At 45.9% G+C, this 26,505-nt stretch overlaps 1 protein-coding gene across 2 annotated transcripts in view; it reads left to right on the top strand.

Moving 5' to 3' along the window:
- The window catches only part of BRINP2 (BMP/retinoic acid inducible neural specific 2), an 88,814-nt gene that overhangs the window by 41,867 nt on the left and 20,442 nt on the right, over positions 1-26,505 (top strand). For both annotated transcript variants that reach the window (XM_053247385.1, XM_053247384.1), the window contains exons 2-3: positions 11,052-11,242; positions 17,171-17,370. In XM_053247385.1, the coding sequence (XP_053103360.1) occupies positions 11,052-11,242; positions 17,171-17,370 (391 nt within the window). The remainder of the gene's footprint in view (positions 1-11,051; positions 11,243-17,170; positions 17,371-26,505) is intronic.

Here is a 26,505-nt window from a genome sequence, read left to right as displayed (position 1 = left end):
CAAATACATATATGGAATTTCAGCAGGTGCATCTTTTTGGTCCCCTGCATGACAAGCTATTCCCGCCAAAATTCCCTCTCGTATACCATTATTAAAAATATAGGAGCTCTGCTGGTTTCTTTGCATCTGGTCCAGGACTATGTGCATGCTGAGATTCTGCAGGAGTACTGAAAAGCTGTAGAAGACTGTATTATTTGGCCTTAGAATTCCTAAGAATTGCTGCTCCTAAGAATCCAATCATGTTCTGAGTCCTGTTGTGAAGACTTGCTTGTGTGTGGTGAAATTTCATACACCAGATGAATTGTTGAATGTGAGTTCATTTGCAGCTGGTTTATGCTGAGTCAGACAGCTGAACCACTGTAGCCCAGTGTTATGTATTCTAACTGGCAGCTCTTCTCCAAGATCTCAGACAGAAAGGCTCTCCACACAGGTAGTGTGGGGAGCCTAAGAGGGTTCTGAGGAGAGAGCGGGCTTCACCCACTCTCCCCACAAATGAGCAGGCAGCTTGCCCTGGGTGACCAGATCAGCCACCCACATGATTACCGGCTCCATCACGGAGTCAGTTGGGGCAGTGGGGATCGGGGGCTTCCTGGCCGCTGGAAGTCCCAGCATGCCCCGCATGAGTGCGCAGGGCATTCTGGGGTGCCCCCTCCGATGCTGGGAGGCTTGTTGTAGCCTCCCAGTTGGGGGCTACTCGGAGACACATGATCAAAGAAACAGGATTAGTGGAGCGCATGCTCTGCTAACCTCGTGGGGGGGGGCAATTAAGTGCGCTTACTGCTGGGAGCTACACAGCTCCTGGTGGTTCACACGTGTGGTGGAAACTGGGCTGGGCTGCCTTCATCACCGTGCGTGAGAATAGCCTCAGAGACTCTTTTCCCTGCTCTGCTACCTAAGATCTGATTAACATTTATGCTGAGGGTGCTGGGGACTGAACCTGGGGATTGAACCGATGCAACCTTTTGCTTTCATAGCCGTGCTCAACGACTGGTCCCATGCAGGAGATGGTGCTCCCGCATTTTGTGTAGCTCCTTGCCTTCCCCATGATTTAGCAAACACAACCATGTGAGACAAATGCTTATTGTCTTGCATTTGCTTAAAGACGCTGGCCCGAACAGATGAGTGCAACGTCGCTCCTGCTCTCACCCCACCGCTGCCGGGGGAGAGGGGGAGAAGGGGGAAAGACTGCTCCGTGCCCCCTCCCCCAAGCCACCTCTTGGGTGCTGTAAGAGTTTTTTTAAAAAAGCGGAGCTTTGGCAGAGCGGGCACAGGGTGGCTGCCGTAGGCCACCAGCCCTGGCTATTTGGAGGCTCCCCTGGATCTTGGAGGACTAGACCGGGTCCCCAAGGTCCAGAGGTTACTGCTCCTCTGGTAAGAACGAGTCAGCCTACTTTCCTTTCACTGTCTCTACATCTGGACTAAATTTGGTGCAAATCGAGGTTCACAAGTTAGGTCTCTTGTGCCTCAAATCTTCATGTGTCCACCATCTTGGATTAGGGTTGATGCCATCATTACAAACTGCACTATTGAGGTGTCCCTGTGTGTCACTCACGACAGCTGTTCCAAATTTGGTTCAAATCGGTTAGACAGTCCTCAGGTTAATGCACTTGTGCCTCAGTAGTTTATGCATCTGCCATCTTGGATCAGGGTGGGTGACATCATCACAAACTACAACATTGGGGCATCCCTATGTGTCCATTCAGCTGTTGCAAATTTGGTTCAAATTGGTTAGACTGTCCACAAGTTAGTGCACTTGCACATCAAAAGTTTACATGTCCACCATCTTGAATTGGGGTGGATGACATCATTACAACCTTCACCCCTGAGGTGTCCCTATGTGTCCCTACAGCTGTAGCAAATTTGGTTCAAATTGGTTAAGCGGTTCACAGGTTAGCTCACTTGTGCCTCAAATGTTTATGCTTCTACCACCTTGAATCAGGGTGGATGACATCATCACAAACTAAACCACTGAGCTGTCCCTGTGTGTCACTCACTACAACTGTATGTAATTTGGGTCAAATAGGTTAGACAGTCCACAAGTTAGCCCACTTGCAACTCAAATGTTCACACATCTGCCATCTTGGATTGGAGTAGATGACAACATCACAAACTATGCCATTGAAGTGTCTCTATATGTCCCTACAGCTGCAGCAACTTTGGTTTAAATTGGTTAAGTGGTTCACCAGTTAGCCCACTTGCACCTCAAAAGTTTACGCATCTGCCATCTTGATTCAGCGCAGATAATATCATCACAAGCTATACTATTAGGTGTCCGTGTGTGTCACTTACTGCAACTGTACCCAATTTGGTTGAAATAAGTTAGGCAGTCCAGAAATTAACCCGCTTGCTCCTCAGATGTTCATGTGGCCGCCATCTTGAATTGGAGTGTATGACATCATCACACACCACACCATTAGGGCATCCCTATGTGTCTCTACAGCATTAGCAAATTTGGTTCAAATCGATTAATCAGTTTACAAGTTAGCCCACGTGCCTCAAAGGTTTATGCGTCCATCATCTTGAATCGGTGTGGATGACATCATCACAAACTATGCCACTGAGGTGTTCTGTGTGTCACTCACTGCAGCTTTACCCAATTTGGTTCAAATCAGTTAGCCCACCAATTAGCCTGCTTGCGCCTCAGAGGTTCATGCATCCACCATATTGAAGTGGAGTGGATATCATCACACACCACGCCGTTGAGGTGTCCCTATGTGTCACTCACTACAACTGCACCTAATTTGTTTTAAATTGGTTAGACAGCCCACAAATTAGCTTGCTTGTACCTCAGATATTCATGCAGCCACCATCTTGAATTGGAGTGGATCACATCATCACACACTAGCCCTATGTGTTCCTACAGACGTAGCAAATTTGGTTCAAATTGGTTAGGAGGTTCACAAGTTAGCCCACTTGCGCCTCAAAAGTTTACACATCCACCATCTTGGATTGGGGTGTATGACATCATCACAAACTATGCCGTTGAGGTGTTTCAGTTTCAGTTTTATTTATTTACAGTCATTGACCAGAATAAACCAGCAATTTCAATTGCAATAGCAAGAAACAGATGTCAAGCAAACGTACAAATAACAAAATAGCTATTAGTGCGATACCAGATCATCATTGCAGCAGTCTCATAAACAGTCCAGGGTCCCCTTTGAATCAATCAAGGAGCTATGCACCCTAATGGCTATATAACAAAATTTCATCACAATATAAGAGATAGAAGAGTCATTATCTGAAAGTAAAAATTTAACTAAAAAATCATCAGAATGTCTAGGGAATCTCGTCAATAAGGGTATGCCGGTGAGGTGTCCCTATGTGTCTCTACAACTGTACCTGATTTGGTTCGTATTGGTCCAGGTGTTGCAAAGTTGAAGCGGTGGGTGGGGGACACACACAGACAGACTGACACACACACAGAGTGCCGGGTGATCTCATAAGCCTACTAAAAAGTAGGCTAAAAAGGCTGTAGCTGAATGTATGTTTCCACAAAGCCTCTAATTACACAGACTTAAACTAGGCTTAAATGTAAGAATATTACATCTATGTACAGCTACGTGCATAAAAATTAGGGGGAGGCTTATTCAAGGCAAGCTGAATACAGTTATGACTATAGATCATCTTTGGATAAAGCAAGATCGTCTAATTATCTGTCTTGGAGATCAGAAGCTTGTGGGTAGGTAGCTGCACTGTTTTACATACTGTTTAAAAGAAGCTATGATAATTCACTGGTCCAGTCCATTATAGGTTTTGAAAAACATGGAAACTCAGCCTATTTTCTACGAGAGGTCAGTCCAATTATGCATACCTTTGATAAGTAGTCACAAGCACTGAGTCTATGGAGGTGTCATCTTACAAAGAGTGAGAAGCTAACTTTATTTGAAAGGCGTTCACTTATTCATTGGGGGCAGTGATGGGTGAGCTCTTCTCTGTTTACATTTTTCAAGCTTTCCTGTCCTGCCCATTATTTCCTGCTAGTGAGAAGCCAGTAGAGGAATGGTACGTGTGAAGCTGTGGCTGCATTATAACTTAAAAGAGGAAATAAATTGGACTAAGTTATCTGATATTTTTGTTCATTGCTCCTCTAAGTGTGGTGAGAAGCAGGAGTGAGAGTGTGAGAGAGTACCTTACCTCCATGCTTACTCAGTCCCATTCAGTGCTCTGGCTGCCTACATGGGGAACAAGCATCTGATTTGGGCCTACACATGTACAGTTCAATGTGCATAGCCTGATTGATTTTCCTAGATGAAATTTGGAAAGAAACCATGCAATTTGAACCTAAACATGTTGGATTGCATGTATGTAGCTCCCAATTCAAAGTTAGGATGGCATGCTAGGTAGGCATGTAAGCAAGGCACATTCTTGCACTTGCTTTTGCTTCCCACCATGTGTAGGGGAGTGATATCATCCAAACTGGCACAGTGTGTCTAGGTTTTAACTTGGCAACTCTATCTCAGAGTGTGAAGTAGATATATGGGCCTATCTGTTTACCTATTTCATCCAGCCTTGAGGAAAGGAGAAGTGAAATCATCCACCCACACTCTTCTCACTTCCTTCCAATATCTAGGCTTTCTTGCCTTATCCAGAGATGGTCTTTAACTGCTGCTGTATTCAGCCTGCCTTGTATAAGCCTTCCCTAATGCCCTGCCCATCTGGAAAGCTGGTTCACACAGATGGAGTATGGATCAGAGGTATTCCTTGATGGGGTAGAGATCATACTGATGTGAGTTGAAACTCTCCAGCACTCTTGGCCAAATGCCACTATGTATTTCTACAAGCTGTTGGCATTACTCAGTTTTAGCTATAGCTATTAGCATTATGTACCTCTGGCTGTTGAGGAACCAGGCACGAAAATGAAGTCTTTGGTAGGATTTTGCTTAAAGCCAAATTTTGATGTAGATTTGGAAGTTTCTGCATGGGTAAAACATTCAAGAAATCTTGAGGAAAGCAAAAAGACATTTTCATTAAAACTCTTGAAATTTCTTGAGGGTGGAAGTACTGTCAGTAGCTATGTTGTCTGTGTCTGTCATCCTTTGCTTTTCATCAGCACTTTGGAGTCTGGGTCTGGTAAAGAAGCTCCCCATGTAGTGGGCAAGGGGATAATACCTACAAAAATGTTCCAGGTTGTACAGATTCTTTTTATCTTATCTATTAAATGGCCAGAATGACTTGAGATCTTATAATGGGGCAAAGTTCTGTTTAATAGCCAGAAAAACTTGCCAGGAGTTCATTAAGAATCATTGTTAACTGATCTTTATGTTTAACTTTGTGCTTAACTACTGTATCATAACCCTGTAGGTTATGTAGGTTTTTTGTTGGGCTTCTGTTTGTAAACTGTGCTGTCTGTGACCGTAATAAAGGAACTGATTGATACAAAAATGATATGTCAAGGTGAATTTGGAGGTCCCCACTCAGCCTCAGCCCCTGCATTTACAATATAGGAACAATAATAACACGAGCCCACCTTACAGGGTCATTATAATGACTACTGACATAATGAAGCTATTCTGACTATCCCAGAAAGTGGGCTAAGGGAGCCTAGCCTGCTTCCTGGTGATTGTTGGAACCACTGGGCTCACGGGCAAGCCGGTGGTTCCAAGGCGGCTAGCCCGCCTAATTCCCTCTCCCCTTAAACAAGGTTAAAAGAACAAGTGCTCCATTAACTTTGTTTTTCTGCTCGTGTGTAGGGATGTGTTAAACAGCTCGACGTTAAATAAGTTTGATGTTGAGCCGGTTCAGTTCAATGGTCCAGGGCCGAATTGAACCACACCCAGTTTGGTCCGACCCTGGACCGAACCCCCCCCCCGACTGTTTGGAGGGGGGTGTTTTATGGTTTTTTTTTAAAAATGTTTTTTTTAACCGTATCCCCTTCGGGGGATTTCTGTAGGGTGGCGGGGGGATCTGCGAAGGTTCCCCCTCCCCCTGCTGGCCTCTATTATCTCTGCCAGAGGCCCATTCGGCCTTCAAACTTTGGCACGGTGGCCATTTTGGACACTACCACACCTGTGCAATTGGCCTCTGAGAGACCTGGGTCATGCCAGGCCTCTCAGAGGCCAATTGTGCAGGCGCAGTGGCATCCAAAATGACCACCGCGCCAAAGTTCGAAGGCTCGAATGGGTTGAAAAACCGGCTGAGGCCAGTGGGGGCAGGGGGAACCTCCACAGACACCTCTCCCCCTGCTGCCCCAAGGAATCCCCCAAAGGGTTAAAAAGGTTTTTTAAAAATTCACACACACACCCCGGACTGGACTGAACTAGGGGGTCTTCGAGGGGGTGCCAGACCAAACTGGCATGGTCAGGTTTGAGTCCAGTTTGGACTCGAACTGAACCGGACCAGCCAGTTCCGTGCACATCCCTACTCATGTACTGCCATGGTGCGCAGCGACACAAGAGTACACCCCCGACCGTGAGGCTACAAGCAGCCTCCCAGGCTCGGGGGCGGGGTATCCTGGGACTTCTGGGGCTGGTAGTCATGTGGCCAGCCGATCCGGCTACCCAGGGCTTTGTGGGTGAACTTCTGCGGGGAAAGCAGGCTAAGCTTGCTCTCCCTGCAAACCACCTCGAGGCGTTTTGTACTAATCGTGTGAAGCACCTCAATGAGGTTGTTCACATGACCGCAAGGGGATGGGCTGGAGGGGGGCAGGAGCATAGCTGCCTTCCTTCAGACAACTATCTGCCAACAGGGCTCCACCATCTGCACACCCACACAAGCAGCTTGGCAGTGAACCCAATGGTGATGCTGGGGGGGCGAGCAAGCTGGGGTTTCCAGGCATCCCACCATGCCTTGTGCAAGCATTATGGTGCATTGGGGAAGTTCTGTGCTGCCTGGCTGCTCCTTTCCCGCAGCTCTCTGACAAGCATGACTGCTGCCTGCCCAGGAGCAGTGCTGGAAGCGGTAGTGGTGCACACGACCAGTGGGTAAGGTAGGAAAGGATTTGTTCTTGTAGCAATCGGCCCCTCCCTTACCCAAAAGAGTGAACCGGAAGTGAACACTGTCCTGTCTGTCAGGCAGTGACCTCTGAGGATCAGCCACTCAGCACACAGTGACCGGGACCTAGAGAGCCTGGGAGCGGGAGGAGAGAAGATGGGTGGAAGGCTTAATGAGGAGCAATGGCGTTTGCTGCCTAATGCTAAAAGCTAGCCTGAAGAACTCTCTCATGGAAGGACATCTGCAGATCCTTGGGCGACAGGATTGTAGGAAGCTTGAATTCTCTCCTCGAGTTTGGGGTGAGTTCAAAGGGGAAGGAATCCAGAGCTTTTTGGCTTCAGAAGGGCTTAGCCAGGGAACCATGCATTAGTTAGCCTGCGTTAGATTATTTTATTTTGGAGCTGTGTAAATCCTTACAACTGCTCTATTAAGAACATAAGAACAGCCCTGCTGGATCAGGTACAAGGCCCATCTAGTCCAGCATCCTGTTTCACACAGTGGCCCACCAGATGCCTCTGAGGAGTCCACAGGTAAGAGGTATGTGCATGCCCTCTCTCCTGCTGTTGCTCTCCTGCAACTGGTATTGAGAGGCATCATGCCTCTGAGGCTGGAGATGGCCCACAGCCATCAGACTAGTAGCCATTGATAGACCTGTCCTCCATGAATCTGTCTAAGCCCCTTTTAAAGCCATCCAAGCTGGTGGCCATCACCATATCCCATGGCAAGTAATTCCATAGATTAATTATGCACTGTGTGAAAAAGTACTTCTGCTAGTCAGTCCTAAATTTCCCAGCCTTCAGTTTCATGGGGTGACCCCTGGTTCTAGTGTTGTGAGAGAGGGAGAAAAATTTCTTTCTGTTTACCCTCTCCACTCCATGCATAATTGTATACACTTCGATCATGTCTCCCCTTAGTCGCATTTTTTCCAAGGCAAAGAGCCTCAGATGCTGTAGCCTGGCCTCATAAGGAAGGTGCTCCAGCCCCCTGATTATTTTATTATTTACATTTTATATCCTGCTCTTTTGATCATTTTGGTTGCCCTCTTCTGCACCTTTTCCAGTTCTACAATATCTTAAGATACAGTGACCAAAGTGTTTTATTTGTAACGTAACCTTCTAAGAAACCATAGCCGGAGCCCTTTTTATCCAACCAGGGCTCTGTAGAAGTCTCTGTATAGTGTAAAGGGGCTTTTAAAGGTTCCTTGCAACTGGTGGTGCTTTTTGAATTCTCCTTGCAATGGGGTAACCACGATTTTTAAAGTGTGCCACTCCTGCCACACCCGGCTGGGTTGTTATTTGGAAGTAATCTTGTAAAGTACTGAATATTTCTTTTTACCTGTAACTCAAAGCTGAGAAAGCCTCAGACTGAATCAGTCTGTAGTATTTTGAATAAAGTTATTCTCTTTTTGTTCTTTATATTTCATCTGCCTCTGAGTAGATTTTTAACTCAGGAAAAAGGGGTTTTACTCTGGTGCAAACATGCCTTAATTGTTTAGCAAGCTACCAAGTTTGCTCTTCATGTGTAGACTGCACATGGAAGGTTTTCTGTATTTTTTCATTGGTAAATGAAGGAGAGTTTTCCTGGAATTTTGCCCACACCAGGGAGGGATTAAACGCTGTTAAAAGTGGGCTTGGTGGCAGCGATTACCAAGAAATGGTTAAGGTTTAAAGGAATAGCCTTTGTTGAACAAACATGGAGGGAATGAATCAGCATTTTTCTTTCCTCCACGTGGGCTTGCCTTGAGCCAAAGGCTGGGCTTAAATCCGCTATTCGCTACAGTTCTCTTCCTGGCTCACTTTTAACCTGGGTAGCCTATCTAGGCTACCTAGGGATGGAGCTTCTGGCTTGGGAGCACTCTCACTGTTGCAGATGACCAGAGCTACCTGGGTAGAAGAGGGTTAACCCAGGTTGCTCTGGTTGTGAGAACAACCTTAATGTATGTGAAGTGCTTTGAATACTCCTAAGTATGAAACATCATCATCATCATCATCATCATCATCATCATCATCATCATCATGTTTGTGTATATTTTCTGTCACACATTAAGAATATAGGAAGCTGCCTTATACTGAGTCAGACCATTGGTCCATCTAGCTCAGTATTGTCTACACTCTCTGGCAGTGACTCTCTAAGGTTTCAGGGAAGTTTTTTCCATGAGATACCAGGGATTGAATCTGGGGCCTCCTGCATGCAAGGCAGATGCTCTGCCACTGAGATACAGCCCCATTGTATCATGCATGCAATGAAACATGCATATGCAATGATGTGGAGCCAGCTGTGCCAGGTGACAGATTTTGGGGGACTCTTTTCCGTTCACTCTCTCACTTGCTCATCTGCTGCTTGTTCAGTGGCACCACAGAAGAGATGCTGTAGCCCAATTCTTTGAGCAGCACTTGACTGACGTAAATGATAGGTAGAGCTGGGTGTCATCAGCATATTGCTGCAGCCCATATCCATGGATGACCTCCCACAGTGGTTTCATGTAGATGTTAAACAGCATGGGGGACAGAATAGAACCCTTTGGCAATGGCCAATGGCCAAGGGGTAGAGCCACCTTGTGAGTACAGTGGCCAAGGGGTAGAGCAGCAGCACCTTCTGAGTACGACCCTCCAGGTAGGACTGGAGCCACCGTATTGCCAAATCGTAGCCAGTCCGAACCTGCAGAACAATACCATGGTTAAGAGTATCAAAAGCCTCTGAGAGATCCAGGGGAATCCACAAGGTCATGCTCCCCCATCTATCTGTTGGCATAGGTAATCCACCAGGGTGACCAAAGCAGTTTCCATCCCGTACCAAGGTCAAAGTCAGACTGGAAAGGCTCCAAGGAACCAGTTTAATCTAGGACTGCCTGGAGCTGGGACACCACCACAAACTCCCCCCTCCCCCCCAAAAGGAACGTTAGTAACTGGCCAAAAGTTGTTTAAGATAGAGAGGTCCAAAGAGGACCTTTTTAGGAGCGGTTAAAAATAGTGCAACAGTGAAAAGGTTCAGATTTTCACTGGTGTATTTTGCATCTGATCACAGCTACCCTCATGCTCTGATCCTTTAAACCAGGCCTGGTCAACGTTGGCTCCCCAGATGTTTTTGGACTACAGCCCCCATAATCCCCAGCCATAGTGGCCAATAGCCACTCGGCCAACATCTGCAGGAGGGCCAAAGTTGAGCAGGCTGGCTTTAAACCAAGGCTACTCAAATTTGGTCCTCCTGCAGATGTTGGCTCATAACTCCCATCATCCCTAACTATTGTGGGGGGGGATGCTGGAAGCTGTAGTTCAAAAGCAGCTGGAGGGCCACAGTTCAGTAGCCCTGTTTTAAATCAATGAAGTCCCTAGCTGAAGTTCTGCTAAAATGAAATGGGTTAAAATAGCAGGAGCAAAGAAGGGATAGCAACGATTAGTCCAGCTCCCAGACAAACAGTGGGGTCTCTTTCAGTTCCTCTCCTGAGTTCCTCTTCTGATCTGTGCTTAAAATATCTTCCTCTAATTATGTGATTTTGATACATGATGCAAACTGTATAGTGTTTGGCTACCGTTACCTATGTCATGATCTCCTTGGAAGTCCTCTCCATGAAAAACCTCGCTGAAATTAATGGAAGCTGTGAAGAGCATGTTTCAGTAGGCTTTTCACAGAGAGAACTTACTGGTGGGTTGTACTTTTAATATGCATGTTTCAGTGGAGAAGACTGAACTTTGCTTACAAGTCTGGAGACCTACAACATCTCCAAACAGATAATACTGGGCTAGATGGACTGCTTTTTCTCAGTATGAGGCAACTTAATATGTCTACAATCCTCGTTGCACCATTTCCCCCCCATTGCCTTGTTATGATTTCTTCAAGAGAGCAGAATTACTTCTTTCTTATGCCTTTAACAACTGTATGACAGAAATTGGGCTAAGCCTCTGCACACTATGTCACAAATTAAGGACAGTGTATGAAAAGAATGCATAAAAACCCAAAGGACTCCAAACATTAAGCAGATCCCTGCAAAGCAGATTCAGACATTTCTGCCTCCTTACTCCTGAGGGCTAGAAACTTCCTCTGTTTTATTTATTTAAAAGGCTAGAACCCTCTGGATATAACAGGCTTAATTTACTGTTGCTCTTCCTTGGCTTCCCCTTTAGAGAATTTGCACGCTGGAAAGTGAACAACTTGGCATTGGAAAGGAAAGATTTCTTCAGCTTGCCTCTGCCTCTGGCTCCAGAATTCATCCGTAACATTCGCCTCCTGGGGCGCCGACCCAGCCTCCAACAGATAACTGAGAACCTGATTAAAAAATACGGGACCCATTTCCTGCTCTCAGCTACTCTTGGAGGTGAGTGCTCAGTTTCCTTCCTGCAAGCTTTCTCTGTTAGACCTACCAATCATATTCTCAACTGATCCTTCAAGCAATATCACTTGAGCAGCAGGATCAGGTGTTGAATTCTTATATGTGCATGCACATATATAATTATATTTTCCTGTGTACACAAACTTCTGGGAGCTTTTGGGATGGGCACAACTTTGCTGGTATAATAGCTGTGAAATTGCAGCCCATCTGGTGAATGGGTGCTTTCTTACAAATATCCACGTCTTCTCTGTTTCTTCAAGAGCGAGTAAGGCAACATTTCTTTACATTAAAAGTCTGTTAGATATGGCCAAACTTTGCTTCTAGGAACAAATAAGGACAGGTGGATGGGCTCAGATTTGTGAGAAACCTATTCAACATTCCCCCTCACTGAGTTTTTTCAATCAACCAGAATAAGACTAAGATTTGTTACCTTTTAGAATTCTATCCAGGGCCTCAGAATTATTCAGCAAACAGTACCATCTTTTTAAGGTTGGCAGCTATTTATCTCATTACTTACAATCACTGTCTCATTACGCTTTGAGACAAGCCGTAACAGAACTGCAGCTTTGTCATATGTTTACGGGAGATATGCTAAAGTCCTGGCCTTTGTATATTGTTTTGAGTTGGGGTAGTTAGCCAGCTGGCTATTCTTTTATCGGTTGGTCACTGGGGAGTGGAGAGACTCTTGAGAAGGTGCAGGATTTCCTTATACTCTGTCCCCACTACTGCTACTGCAAGAGAGTGTGTATGTGTATGAAGCCAGTGTAAAAAAGACAGACAAGCTGTTAAATGGGAGAGACTCAAGGAAGGATTTTAGAGAAAGCCTGGAATGGGGTAGATCCAAAGTAGAGGGCTGCAGCATCTCAGGATGTGGGGTTTGGCTCAAGAACAGTCTGTTATCTTCTACCTCCATCTAATGCTCATTTTGTATATTTGTGCAAATGACCTAAATATTACAAAGACGTGGAGATGCTTCACATGATTAGTCGCTGTGTCGGCTGTAACCTACAAGAAGATTAGAATTAAGATTTTAAAGTCTATGGCTGTAAATTGTGTGAATGATCAAATTGATTTAATTTTATTTTGGATTGTATACAGTTTTTCGTTTTGGAATGTACAAGTTTTTATTCCTTGAACTGTTATAATAATAAATATTTATGATAAATGATGAGAGAGAATGTTCATGCCACAGAAGACTATGACAGGCTAAGCATACTTATTCAAAAGTAAGTTTGACTAAGTAAATGCACATAGGAGCCTTATAGCCTCATCCTCTATATCTATGGTTCCAAATCTCGGAGCCTCCAGATTTTGCTGAACTACAACTCCCATCAGCCCCAGCTACAATTATCTGGAAGCAAGTCCCACTGCATTCAGTAGGGTTTATTTCCAAGCTAGTGTACACAGGATTGCAGCTGTGTAGCTCAGTACTGTTTTATCTGTAATACAAAATTGCCATGCTGCACCAGAGCCTAAAGTATGCATGGTGGGATCCCATGAATAGTTGTCAAGACAATATTAGTGCAACACCAACCTGATCAGTAACAAATGTTGCTTCCCATGGAGTCCACAGCTATCATGCTGCAGTCCTGCCAGTCACAGTGCTTTGTCTTGACAATGCCCTTGGGAACAGCTACAGCAGCACCACATGGCCTCCAGCAAGAGTTCCACCAGTCACTGTGCTGCATCTCTATCACAACTACCTCTTCAGAAAGTTGTGAGCAAGAGGCATAACACTCTCCACCCACTTCCCTGCTGCCCCAGTCCTGCCACCATAGCTCAGTAGTTTGGAGTCCTGCTTCTACGTGGAGGTATGGAACTTCACATCCCACCCCATCCCAAGTATCTGTCCACAGGAGCATCTTCAGTACAAGATACATCTAACCTGTTCCTTGCCCTGCTCCTCTTACATGCATAACCCCATTCTGAGCTTTGTTACTTGGTGGCCCTGGAGTGTGATGGGATGTTGGGAGAGTGTCACAGAACGTTGGGAATTGTTTTTTATACATAGACATTACTATTGCTGCTGCTGCTGATGTTACTGTTATTGTTACAGCATAATTGGTGTACAGGGGCATATCTGGGGTAGGGCAGGCAGGGCACGTGCCCTGGGCACCACTTGAAGGGGGGCGCCATTTTCTAAAATTATTTTTTTTAAAAAAAATGGCTGCTGAAAACAAAATAGCCACCGCGCATGCTCAAATGGCCTCTGTGAGGCCCCAGGTGATGCCAGGACATGCAGAGGCCATTTGAGCATGCATGGTGGCCATTTTGTTTTCAGTGGCCATTTTAAAAAAACAATTTAAAAATGGTCACCACACATGCTCAAATGGTCCCTGTGAGGCACTAGAGGCCAGCAGGGGGATGGGGAACCTTTGCAGACCCCCCACGGCCTTTAGGAAGCCCCCCGAAGGGTCTACATGTAAAAGAAATTTTTTAATATAATATAAGTCACTGTGCACATATTTAGTTTGGCACTATGTACAGAGAATCAGGGCTTGTGAATACTGAGCTGAAACATATGAGCTAGGATTGTATCTAGGAGCTAGGATTTGCTCTTACTTTGCTTCTTGTGATAAATGAGTTAAATGTGATGTCTTAATAATATGGCTATTAATGGTGAGTTTGTCTTTGAATCAGTGTGAAATCCTTAGTAATTAAGGCCCACGGGGAGTTTCTTGCTCTCTTTCTCTCATTTTAACTGTCTTTCTGAAATACTAGAATATATTCCAAGCAGTGACACAGTTTACTCTGCATTTCCTTTAATTATTTTCAGAATATCTAGGAAAAGTCAAATTCTCCATTTATTTTTAAAACTTACTGTATGTAATAGTGATGCAACAATGCATAGTAGAGAATTAGACCGACACTTCTGTTTAGTTTTCCAAGTATACCTCCACATAGTTTGGGGGTATTTCATGAGCCCCAGCATACTGAAATTTGTAGTTTTCCAGCATTTTTTGGTCTGGCTACATCCACTGCTAAATAGATTTTGAAATATTAAAAGATTAACAAGCTTGACTTGTATTTTTGAGCTGTTATTATGGCAAAGTTATCTGAAAGGTGGGTGTCAGATGTTTGGACAGGGGGCTCAAATTTCAGTGCTTGCCCTAGGCACTATTTCCCCTAGATACGCCTCTGTCGGTGTACAGTACATGAGTTCACAGAATAACATAACCAAAAAGCAGATCCTTGCTCCTTGGAGCTTTCAATTTAAATTTCATTTTGGCCCTGTTTGGAAGAAGACTACAGTGGGATGGCAAGAAGGAAGGTATAAGCAAGGGAGACAAGGGATAGACCCAAGCAAATGTAGTTCTGGATCCGCTGGAGATGAGGAAGACAAAGACCCTGGATTCATGTTACACTTATCTTGTGAAAAACAGCCATGTAATCCAGATTCTGACTGTTGAGAATTTAGACAGCTTCCCTCAAGACAGGCAGAAAACACTGGAGGGATTGTTGAGCTACTGGCCGCCTTTCTCCATCTGTTGTTTTGCTATGCTTGTTTTCTCTGTCTTTAGCAGTTCATTATTCCTGCTCCTCTGTTTGGCTGCTAAGGAAAGACACGATAAGCAGAGATACACGATGGATGGAGAAAGGCAGCCAGCAGCTCCAAGTCCCCTTCCGTTTTCTCAGTCTTTAGAAGAGCCTCCAGAATTCTCACCAAGTCAGAGTCTGGTTTTCACATACTGTATTTACCTGAATAGAAAAAACTCTGAATTTAAGATGACCCTCTTAAGAAACAGAGGTTAAATAGAGGTTATACCTGTATTTACCGGAAAGGAACAGGACTCTGAATTAAGATAACCTCCCTGATTTCTAACATTAGAGAACTTGGGCGGGAAATCTAGTCTTGAATTCAGGTAAATAAGTTAGTTATTTTTCATGGGATGAATCAGTGTACAGTATAGTCAGACTCTAAGGGGTAGGCCAAGGGCTTCATGAGGAGATTTGAGCTGGGTTTTCATCTGGACACATATCTTTGATCTGAAAAAGGGAGGGCACTGCCACCACCTGAGAACGATGCACCCTGGAGGTAAATTCAATGCGTGCAGCTAAATTATTCAGTCACTTTGGAAATGTCCAAATGAGCTCTCACATGCTCAGTTTATGAAGAGAACTGCACATGATCAATAGCAGCATCCAGATGATTGGCACAATTGTCCAGAATCCTTGGACAAGAGGTCTAAGATCCACAGCACCAGCTACTTGCCCTTGAAATGAGCACTTCCCTGTACTGCTGCTTAACTGCCCCGTAGCTGGTCAGGCCTGTGACCCACCAGGATAAACCTTGTTTTTGCTGTCTGCCGGAGGCAGCAAAAATGGGGAGGGGGGTTGTCAGGCATCTGCTAGATGTGGATGGTGACTTCATTTGGCTTGGTGGGTCATAACATGCAAGTGGAGATGGTTGCTGAACTCTTAGTTCTAGGCTTTGGTTTATGATTCTTGCATTGGGTGAGGGATAAAAGGCAAATATCACAAGCCTGCATTTTTCTTTAACTTTGATTAAAATTCATGTAGGGGAAGAATTCCACTCCTCTCTACTCTCCCAATTCTGGGGAAATACCTTCACTTATTTTTGATTCAATCCAGTACACAGGGGAGGGAGCCTTGCCCACCTCTTTTCACCAGCTGTGCTGGCCTGCTCTAAGTAGTTGTTAGAATACAACCAGTGCAGTCTACCCTACTCCTCACAGTTATAATTTTGTAATGATAGACTGCAGTGGTTGCTCAGAAACCATTGATGCTTCTCTTGCTACTTCCCCTCCAGAAGACGATCCAGGATCCATTAACTATCCTGGTGGGGAGGGCTCTGAGATGGGCTGGAGCTGAGATGTACCTTGGACCTCTCATGAGGGCATGAATCCACTGGATCACCCTTCCCCAGAGCTCCCCAAGGACTAACACTAGGTTTATCACACCAATATTAATTGGTATGGAAGATTGGTTATTATAGATTCAAGCCATAGATCAAGGGAGGACTTAAAGTAGCAGTATGGATTTTTTTTAGAAATCCATGAGTCATGTCTATTAACAGCAACAAAACAAGCTTGCTGTGCAGCTAAAGACAAGTAGTGACATTTTACTGTGCGGGTGACTGATTGGTTTCAATAATATCTTCCCACTTGCCAAGGCTATTTCCTCTGTCCTCCTTTCCTGAATGTGTTAGGCATCCTTTGATCTGCTCTGGGTGTCAGTCTCCTAAAATTCTACTTTTGGAAGTGCCTCTTGTCATGTGCATGGGGTAGCAAGGCACATAGGTAACCAAACTGCAGTGGGCAGACCGGTGGGCACACCTAGGCTGCTGATGATTGCAAAAGATGAAGTAGATGGATCATGCACTGTGGGACTCAAACCACGGACCTTGTGCATCAGGCAATAGCTCACTGCTTTCTGTGCCACCAAGGCTGCTAGTCCAAGGAAAGCGCTTCAGTAAGGTCCAGCTGTGACGCTTGCAGAATGGCCCAGAATCCTCCTGGTCTGGGGAGTCAAGTGCTAAAGTCAGGCAAAGCTCCCAAATCTGCTGCCTATCCTCAGAGGACCTCAGTTCCAGGTTCTTCTCAGTCTGTACTGCCAGTCTTTGGCTTACTTGCCCTAGGTATTTGCCCATGCCTGGGCCTGGACACCTGAGGGGCAAGCCTCCAGCCTCCACAGCAAATACAGACCCGAGTTCATTGAATGGCTCTGGCCAGGGATGATGAACTGGCTGAGTGTGGGTGTGGACAGTGATGGTGATAGTCCACAATGTTTTATTGAATTCTGGCTATTTAAGGCTCTCTTCTAGCTGTACCTTTGGTCTTTCCATTATTCTGGTGAGCTGAGTCACCCTGAAGGGACACTGGACTCTGTGCTTCTAGATCCCCACATGAAGGGTGTGGGACAGGCTAAATCCAGTGCCTTGTGTCTTTGCAGGAGAAGAGTCCCTGACAATTTTTGTGGACAAGCGCAAGTTGAGTCGGAAAGCAGAAGCTGGTGGCATGGGCGGAAGTGGTGGGACCAACGCCACCGTCTCCTTGGAAACACTGCATCAGCTGGCAGCCTCATACTTCATTGACCGTGAAAGCACACTGAGGCGCCTCCACCATATCCAGATAGCAACAGCTGCCATCAAGGTAACCCTAGAGGCAAGCTGCCATCAGGCAGAAACACTCCACAGTCTCTCCTTCCAACAGGCTTCAAGGGCAGCTCTGTGTAAAGCATAGGGCAATAATGCCCATAATTTGTTATGGGGCAGCTAACAAATACAGTTTTTAACAACAACAACAACTTTAGTAGGGATATGCAAATCAATTCAAGTTCAAATCTTACTGCTTACTCTTTTATAGGGATGTGCGAATTGATTTGGGTCCTAATAGATTTGGACCAGATTCTAGCTGATTTGGGCGATTTGGAGACAGAACAAATCGCCCCTGTGGTCCGTTGGCTAGATTTGGGTCCAAATTGAATCACTAGATTCGGGTCCAAATCGAAATGAATGGTTTCATTTCTAATCAATTCGAGATTCGGATTCCTCCTATTAATTTCCCCAGATTCCCAGCTTTCATTTTTTAAAAAAGCTAAGCTTCTCCCTTGTAGAAGTGGAGTTATGGAGCAAAACGTGTGGTCACTATTTTTCAAGTGTTTGGATTCTTTGGTGTATAATAAATTTTCCTCAGTGAATCCCAATGAGGATTCATTACACACCTTCATTTTGACTGTCTTTGGACAGTGCCAGCTGTCAACTGCCATGCGCCAACTACACCCACTCCCACCCACAAGGCAGTGAGGTACTACTCAGTTTATATTCTAGGAATGTTTTCAAGTGTTTCGGCTCTTTGGTGTCTAATAAGCTTTCCTCATAATGAATCCCTATGAGGATTCATTACACACCAAAGAGTCTAAATACCTCAAAAATTGCTAAAAGATAAACTGAGTACCCAGTGGCTTGTGGGTTGGGGAGCAGTTGGCACATGGGATGCCACTATTTCCCCACCCCCACCTGCAAAGCAGTGGGATCAAAATGAACAGAAGAAATGAAGGTGTGTAAAGAAGATATCAAAGAATCTAAGCAAAAAGTCCTAAAAAATAGTGTGTGTGGTGGTCGTGGGTGTAGTTGATACATGTCAGTTGACAGTTGGCACTGTCCAATGACAGTCAAAATGAACAGAAGAAATGAAGGTGTGCAATGAATCCTCATAGGGATGCATTATGAGGAAAAGTTATTATACACAAAAGAATCCAAACACTTGAAAAATAGTGACCACACATTTTGCTACATAACTCCACTTCTACAGGGGCTAGAGCAGGCCTGCTCAACTTCGGCCCTCCTGCAGATGTTGGCCTACAACTCCCATAATCCCTGGTTTTTGGCTGCTATGGCTAGGATTATGGGAGTTGTAGTCCAAAAACAGCTGGGGGGCCAAAGTTGAGCAGGCCTAGGCTAGAGCATAGCCTTTTCTCTCTCTCTTTTAAATTAAAGCTGGGGATCCATGTTAGGGCAATTTCGAATCCCCATTATTTCCTATGGCAGAAATATACAAAATCAGTAAAAACTAAACAAAATTCATTAAAAATCAACCAAGTGCCCCACTGCCTTGAAATTTGGGTGGTAGGTAGCAACCATGGGGACCCACCCACCAACCAAATATGGTGCCCCTAGTTCCTTTATAAGTGGTCCAAATCAATCCAAATCTGGATCAAATTGAATCAAATCCAAATCAAATCTGGGGTGATTCGGGGGGGGGGGCAGATTTAGACACAAAACAAATCAGGGGTGATTCGATTTGGGCACAAAACAAAATGGAAAAATCGATTTGTCCACATCCCTCTAATTTAGGCCCTGAAGTCACAAAGGTGTTGATGATGGCAGGAGGGCCTGAAGCCTGAAAGAAAGGACTTTTCTTGCCAAGGGGAACATGAGTGCAAAGTGCTCCAGGCCACGGTCACAACCTGAAGTCTCTCATTCCTCCTTTGTGACTAGTCTTGCTCATGTAGTATTAGCTCAGGGCTTGGCACTGATGAGCAGGTTGGGGGATGTATGGGGGCATAATTTGTGAGAATGGTGAGCTGAGTCATACCCATCTCTAAGGATTCTCTAGGGTGGCAATGCCTTTCACAATCCTGTTCCACTGCAGCCAGTGATGGCTTACAGGAGAGGAAATGCTGCTGTTGATACCTGGGAGGAGTGATAGGGGGTGAAACCCAGGCTGTCTCTTGCATGCTCCACACACCACCAGCAGCAGCAGCCCCACTGAGAGGTTCACTCCAGGCAGTGCATCTTGCTTGCTCCCCTTTTCAGCTAACAGCAGCCCCAGTCCACATCAAAACACTTAAAAAATCCATTGCCACTATGACCCATTGTTTATATAAATTCAGAAAGGGAAGAAACAAATATAGATCACTGTTGCTGTGATCCTGGCTGTGGTGCTTCCTACCAGCCCTTCATTTCTTGTAAGTTTAGACTGGATGGTATGCACCAGAGTAGTTGGCTTGTGGGGTACAAAATTATTGGAACAGACAGAGGGCCAGATTCATTTGTTGGAAGGGAGACACGGACGAGAAAGGATGCTCTCTTGGGATTCAGAATGACAATGGCACAGGAGAAGTAGAAAACAAAGCAGTTACAGGACCTCAGTATTTGTGAGGGTTCCGTTCTCTGCAATTATCATGGATAAGGAAACCGTGAATATTGAGTGGTTGTGTCTAAGGGATCGCGGGGGTTAGGTTTTCAGAGGTAAAAAAGGTGACAAAAATGGGTAAAATTGCCTTAAAATCATGAGTGGGGGGGGTGCCCTAATATGCTCAGTCTGTTCCCAGCTGTCCACCAATGACCCCCCCCTTGCTGCAATCTGCAGGGTTTTTTGACAAAAATTAATGTGTTTTTCCTATTTTTTAAAACAAAAACAAGTCAGAAAATGGTTCCCTTATGCAAAATGGCGGGTGGAAATGACCTCATAAGTTATTTCTTCCCACCCCAACCTGCAGATATGTGAAAATTAACCCCTTTTGGGGTGTTTCTCCCCATGTATACCGAGGTTGAGTGCCAATCTCCCGGCCACGGCTATGCGGAATTGTGGGTGTCGAGTCTGCGATTAACGAGGTTCTCCTGTATTTATTTAGTATTCTAGGTAGGCAGACATGTACATCAACAAACAAATTCAAAAGAATTTTTAATTTAGAATCACACAGATGCAAACAAACATAGGGTTTAATATGCCCAGCTTGTGATGGAGGGGCAGAGATGCAGAGTTGGAAGAAGAGCTCAGACAGAGAACTGACCTCCCCCATGTGGAAATTCAGCAGAGATGGACTTCTGCTGAAGATGCCACAGGACAGTTGCCTATAGGAGAATGAACTATAGCCAAGCTCCTTGTGGATGGACAGATGAAGAAATGTTCACAACTTTAGCCATTTTGGACCAGCCAGGGCATGGATTATATGCTCTGCTTTGACAGATGCAGCCCCAAAGATGTACATTCATATTTGTATCTCCATTAGGAAGCTGGTACTGCTCAAAGAGGTTGTAACAAAAGAGAGTTATATGACTCACCTTAACAAACACTTCTAGATAGAGCCATGGATACTCTAAGCATCCTCCCAAGAGATGCAGCAAAAGGCATTTTTAATATCTTCTTTGAGAGCAGTTCTTGCCTGGGAGGATGAAACTAATGTGACAATGGAGAGTCAGGAAGGACTGAATACTTATTTATAACACTAATGAATTATCCTAGACACTTCTGGAGTCAAAGTGTCAGCTTTTGGCTTGTATTCTATTTTAACCCTGGCTGATAGAGAGAGTTCCTGGAATCCACAAGCAAACCCACAGAGCCCCAAGTCTGGTTAACACACCATGGGAGGGACAGTATTTTGCAGAGGATTCTGGGGAGGGTGCACAGAGAGGCACAATATCCCCCTTCCCTGGGAGCCCTACTATTGAATGCCAGGCCACTCACTGTCCCTGGAGAGCACATTTTGTCCCCATTGTAACTTTGTACCCAAGTGCAGCACTTCCTTTTCCCCATAGTGCGAATGTGAGCCATTCTTTAAATGGGAGAAACTACATCAGTGTACTCATTGGGACTGGACTGTATGAGTTCCCTTCCCCGATGTCTGGAGTGAGGAACAGGTTTTATGGCATCTTAACTCTGTGCCAGATTGTAACCCATTTACTTTTCTAGTGAAATTTCACAGGAACCATTGAGAACTTGGCCAAATCTGCCTCTGTTTCTTGGTGTGATGACAGAATCTTCCCACATTGAGTCAACACTTTCAACGAACTGTCCACCACAACCCCAATATCCCTCTCCTGGTCAGTCACTGACAGCTCAGATCCCATCAGCGTATACTTGAAGTTGGGGTTTTTCGTCCCAATGTGCATCACTTTACACTTGCCAACATTGAACCACATTTGTCACTTTATTTCCCACTCACCCATTTTGGAGAGATCCTTTTGGAGCTCCACACAATCTCTTTTGGATTTCACTACCTGAAAGAGTTTGGTATCATCTCAAATTTGGCCACCTCGTTGCTTACCCCTGCTTCTAGATCATTTATGAATAAATTACAAAGCATGGGTCCCAGAACAGATCCCTGGGAGACCCCACTTCTTACTTCCCTCCATTGTGAAAACTCTCCATTTATTCCTACCCTCTGTTTCCTGTCTTTCAACCAGTTAGCAATCCACACATGTTCTTGTCACCTTATCTCATGACTGCTAAGTTTCCTCAGGAGTCTTTGGTGAGGAACTTTGTCAAAAGCTTTTTGGAAGTCCAGGTATACTATGTCAACTGGATCACCATGATCTACACACTTGTTGACACTCTCAAAGAACTCCAAAAGGTTGGTGAGGCAAGATTGACCTTTGCAGAAGCCATGCTGGTTCTCTCCTAGAAGGGCCTATTCTTCTATGCACTTTACAATTTTATCCTTGAGGATGCTTTCCTCAATGGAAATGGACATTAAGCAAACAGGGCTGTAACTTCTCGGATCACCCCTGGATCCCTTTTTGAAAATCAAGGTTACATTTGCTACTTTCCAGTCTTCTGGTACAGAGCCCGATTGCAGGGATAAGTTATATATTTTAGCAAGGAGGTCGGCAATTTCACATTTGAGTTTTTTGAGGACTCTTGGATGGATGGCCCTGATGATTTGTTATTTTTTAGTTTTTCCAGACAGTTTAGAACATCATCTCTTCTTTCTGACTCAGTTCTTTAGCCTCCATCCTCAGAAAGCTGGGTTCAGGAACAGGTATATGCTCAGGATGGTGGCAATGGCAATGTGTTTTGTCAGTGGAGGAGCAGGTCTGTCTGTGGCCTCCCTGCACACACCTAAAGTAAAGTGTGACACAGGCCCTCCACATGAAGGCCCAATTAATATGATTCTTCCTCTTCAAAATAGTGAAGAGGTGCACAGGTTAGGGATTCACATGAAGGGGTCTCTGTATGGAGTGCCGAAGTCTTAGAAGAAGGACACATGCCCACTATTCTATCATGCACGACTGTCACTGGAAAATAATATGAATATGAATACAGGCCTAAAAGCATGGGAGATAAGTTGGGAAATATATAGGAATATAGCTATCCTATATAATACACTATTATATAGCTGTGAGAGCATCTCTGTAGTTAGCCTTTCCCAACATCTTGTACTGTACTCTGATCAGCAATGGCTCTCCATGGCCCCATACAAGGAGAGCCCTGCAACCTGAGCCCCTTTTTTGACAGAAGATGACAGGGACAGAACCTGGGATGTTCTGTATGCAAAATGTGCCCCCCCCGGTCTATTCTTAGTACCAAGTTTTATTTAGGTGCAGAATAATATCTGACTCTCCTCCCTCCAGGAATGCAGAGCCACAGTTCAACTCAGGATGAGAAAAAGAGACTTGTTTTCCTATTCCCTTTGCTTTTGTACATCATCTCTGATGTTATTTTTCCCATCGGCCCCTCTATGCGCCTGGATTTTAATTTGCAGGTTGCTTAAGCAAGGCTGCCATCCCTGAGGTCTGCTCCCCAGCTCTGCAATTATAAACCCATCTCTTTAGTCAGCTTCCCTCCCTCCCTCTCTGCTCTACTCCCCCCACCAAATAAACAGGAGCGGGGGGGGGGAAGCAGGGAGTCAGACTGTGATTCGTACTTCTGTGCTATTTATGGGAAATTGGCCATGCTAACGATGCTAAGCTTTTATCAGTGGCTGGAGGCAGGGCTGTTCTCTGTCAACAGGCCAATTACTGTACAATTATTTCTCCTTTTTAGAAGTAATGTGGCATTGTCGCAGGCTTGGAGCGCTTGGCTCTTGCTTACAGAACAACAGACCTCAAAGTTCTTCCAAAGCCCTCTCTTATATCTCTATATTTAATGTCACTGCTGGATCTCTGTGTTTATATTACCCCACCTGCTCCTGTGTGTCCCTACCACACTTTGCTCTATAACAGGGCCAGTTCTTTTTCTCAGGTTGGTGATAATACTCTTGAACAGAATCCATGCATAATCAAGGCCAGCCTATGATGTGTGGGTGCCCTATATGGAAGATTGAAATGGCACTGTCCACCCTCCCCACTACTTACAGTGGGGCACAAGCCACCCGAAAGTTATCCTGTGCATGCCTCATCAAAAAGAATGGGAGCTGCCGAAGAACATGTTTCGATTAATTTCAGTGAGGGAAATGTCCTAGTAGATTATGCCCAATGGCTCTGATCTGTCTGTCTCCCACTTTGCCACACACTGTCCAACCACTGCCACCACACTGTGTTTTGTGGTACAGCCAGTTCTTCTGTGTAAAATGGATGGCTAGGAACACGGGATATGATTTCATACCGAGTCAGACCATTGGCCCATCTAACTCCATATTGTCTACACTGACTGGCAGTGGCTCTCCATGGTTTCAGGCAGGAGTCTCCCCAGCCCTATCTGGAGATGAACCTGGGAACTTATGCATTGAGCTATGGGCACATCTCTAGAACAAAACTATACAAACATATAAGTCAACGTACACTGAAATTATGACCAATTTAGCCTCCGCACCAAGACAGCCAGCCCAATTAGAGACTGGCTTCAAAATTCAGTCAGATGCATTTCTAAAGATTTCTAAGGCTTTTGTGTTTTTAATTTGGAACCTAACTTGTTGGCCTGATAAAGCCAGAAGCCATTTTCCTCCCTAATCCTCTTTTAAATATCTGTGAGCAGCGGGGCAGGGGGGAGTGGGGGGTGAGGCTCCATTCTCTTTCTTTGTGGTATCAGAAATGGCTGCAACCTGGAATTGCTACCAATTTCATGCTAGTCCGTAGTTCAAGAAGCTTCAAGAAGGTTTTCTCTTTGGGAGGCTGAGAAGCTATTCAGACGAGCAGAAAACAGGGTTACCTCCTGAAAGCAGATAGATTTCTATTTTTACCTCATAGCAAACAGACGGGCACATGCTGCAAACCCGGCGGGGAGTGTGAGGGACAGACGATTAACTTTTTCAGCTTCTCTCCAGCTATTGCTAGCATTGTTGGTCCTCCAGCCACGCCCATGGCAACAGCAGTCGTGAGTGGACAGAGCAAGCACGTGACCCAAGGAGACCACTCAGAGGGCTCCAAGCTGCAGTCCCTCTTTGCTGCTCCCTGCCTGATGGGTAGCCTCAGTTAACCCTTTCCTGGCAACTGCAGCTCTGTCAAAGGAACTGAACTCCGCCCTGATGCCCAAAAGGAGAGAGAAGACTAGAGCAGTTGCAGCTGCCAACCAGCCCCAAAGGAAGAGTCACACACACGCCCAACACACTCCTCAGATCCAGGAGGGACACAGCAGATGCTCCCTGGAGCAATTGCCAGATGCCGATGAGAGCACAAGATGCCCCCATAAGTAGCCCAGGCACAAGGCACACTCTGTACACCGCAGCATGGTTTGGGAAGGCAGAAGGGGGAACCTTCCACTCGCCCGCTCACCCTCCCCACAGCTGTGGCTGTGGCCTCCGTGGCACCCCCCCACCCCACTGTATAGTGTGTGTAGAAGGTAAAAGGGAGAACCCCACCCCCCCACTGCCGCCGTAGCCAAGTGGTGACTCTGCCTCCCCATCAATCTGCCACTGCCACCCCTTGCTAGCCTCTCTGGGCGTAGGAGGGTGGGCATGTGGGGGAGGGTGTCCCCATCACCCACCTGCCCTGATGTTGCCACTCTTGCAGTGCCAGCAGGGTGGGAAAGTGAGTGGCAAAGTGTCGCCCACACCTGCACACCCTCATTGGCACTGCTACCCTTTGCATCTTGATGACGGTGCAAGGGTGGGCGGGTAGGTGCAGTGTCACACCGAGGCAAATTGGGCACCTGGACTGCCCCCACTGTGAGGCCCTCCACCGCTGCTGTGAGCCCCCTGCTGCCACCGCGAGCCTCCCCCCACTGCCATTGCCTCCATGAGGCTGAACCAGTGACCCTTGCAAGGACATTCCAGCGGTTGCTCCCACTCCACCAGCAGATGGAAGGAGGATCCGGTGGAGCCCAGAGCGGTGTACTACATACTTAAGTTTCTCCTCACAACAACCCTGTGAAGTAGGCTAGGCTGCGAGAGAAGTGACTGGCCCAGAGTCACCCAGCAAGTCTCATGGCTGAATGGGGATTTGAACTCGGGTCTCCCCGGTCCTAGTCCAGCACTTTAACCACTACACCACGCTGCAGGCAAGGACAGGGAGCACAAAAATCCCCATTCAGCCATGATACTTGTTGGGTGACTCTGGGCCAGTCACTTCACTCTCAGCTTGACTTACTCCACTGGGTTGTTGTGAGGAGGAACTTGAGTATGTAGTACACTGCTCTGGGCTCCTTGGAGGAAGAGTGAGATATTCTATATTATTAATTCTTCTAGATGGGCCATGCGCACTGCGGGGAGGCTGGAAAGCAGTTTGACAGTTGGATCGGGGGCTCTGTGAAGCGGCAGGGAGCTCAGAGGCTGTCAGGCGAGCAGCCGACAGTCCCTGGCAGTGGCAGGGGGAAGCAAGGACTGCGAGACAGAGATAGAAAGATGGAGGACAGGGAGCACGAGCACGAGACTTGCGAGGGGGGGGGGAGACTTGCGGGGGGGGGGTGAGCGGGGGGGCAGAGCGAGAGTGTTGCAGGAGTGGCGAGAGACTTGCAGGGGGAGAGCGGGGGTGGCGAGAGTGAGTGAGAGTGTTGTGGGGGTGCACAATACTCTGCACATTACACCGCAAGAGATAAGCATTCTTGCAGGGCAGGGCTCTGCTTTGACCAGTGGTAATAGGCTCCTTTAAGGGAAATGGAGCCCTCTTGAGTACCTGTACCAATTTT

The sequence above is a fragment of the Hemicordylus capensis genome, chromosome 4 (genome assembly GCF_027244095.1).
Source record: "Hemicordylus capensis ecotype Gifberg chromosome 4, rHemCap1.1.pri, whole genome shotgun sequence".
Lineage (NCBI taxonomy): Eukaryota > Metazoa > Chordata > Lepidosauria > Squamata > Cordylidae > Hemicordylus > Hemicordylus capensis.
Note: the sequence above shows the minus strand (reverse complement) of the source record. Positions and strands in the feature narration are given on the sequence as shown.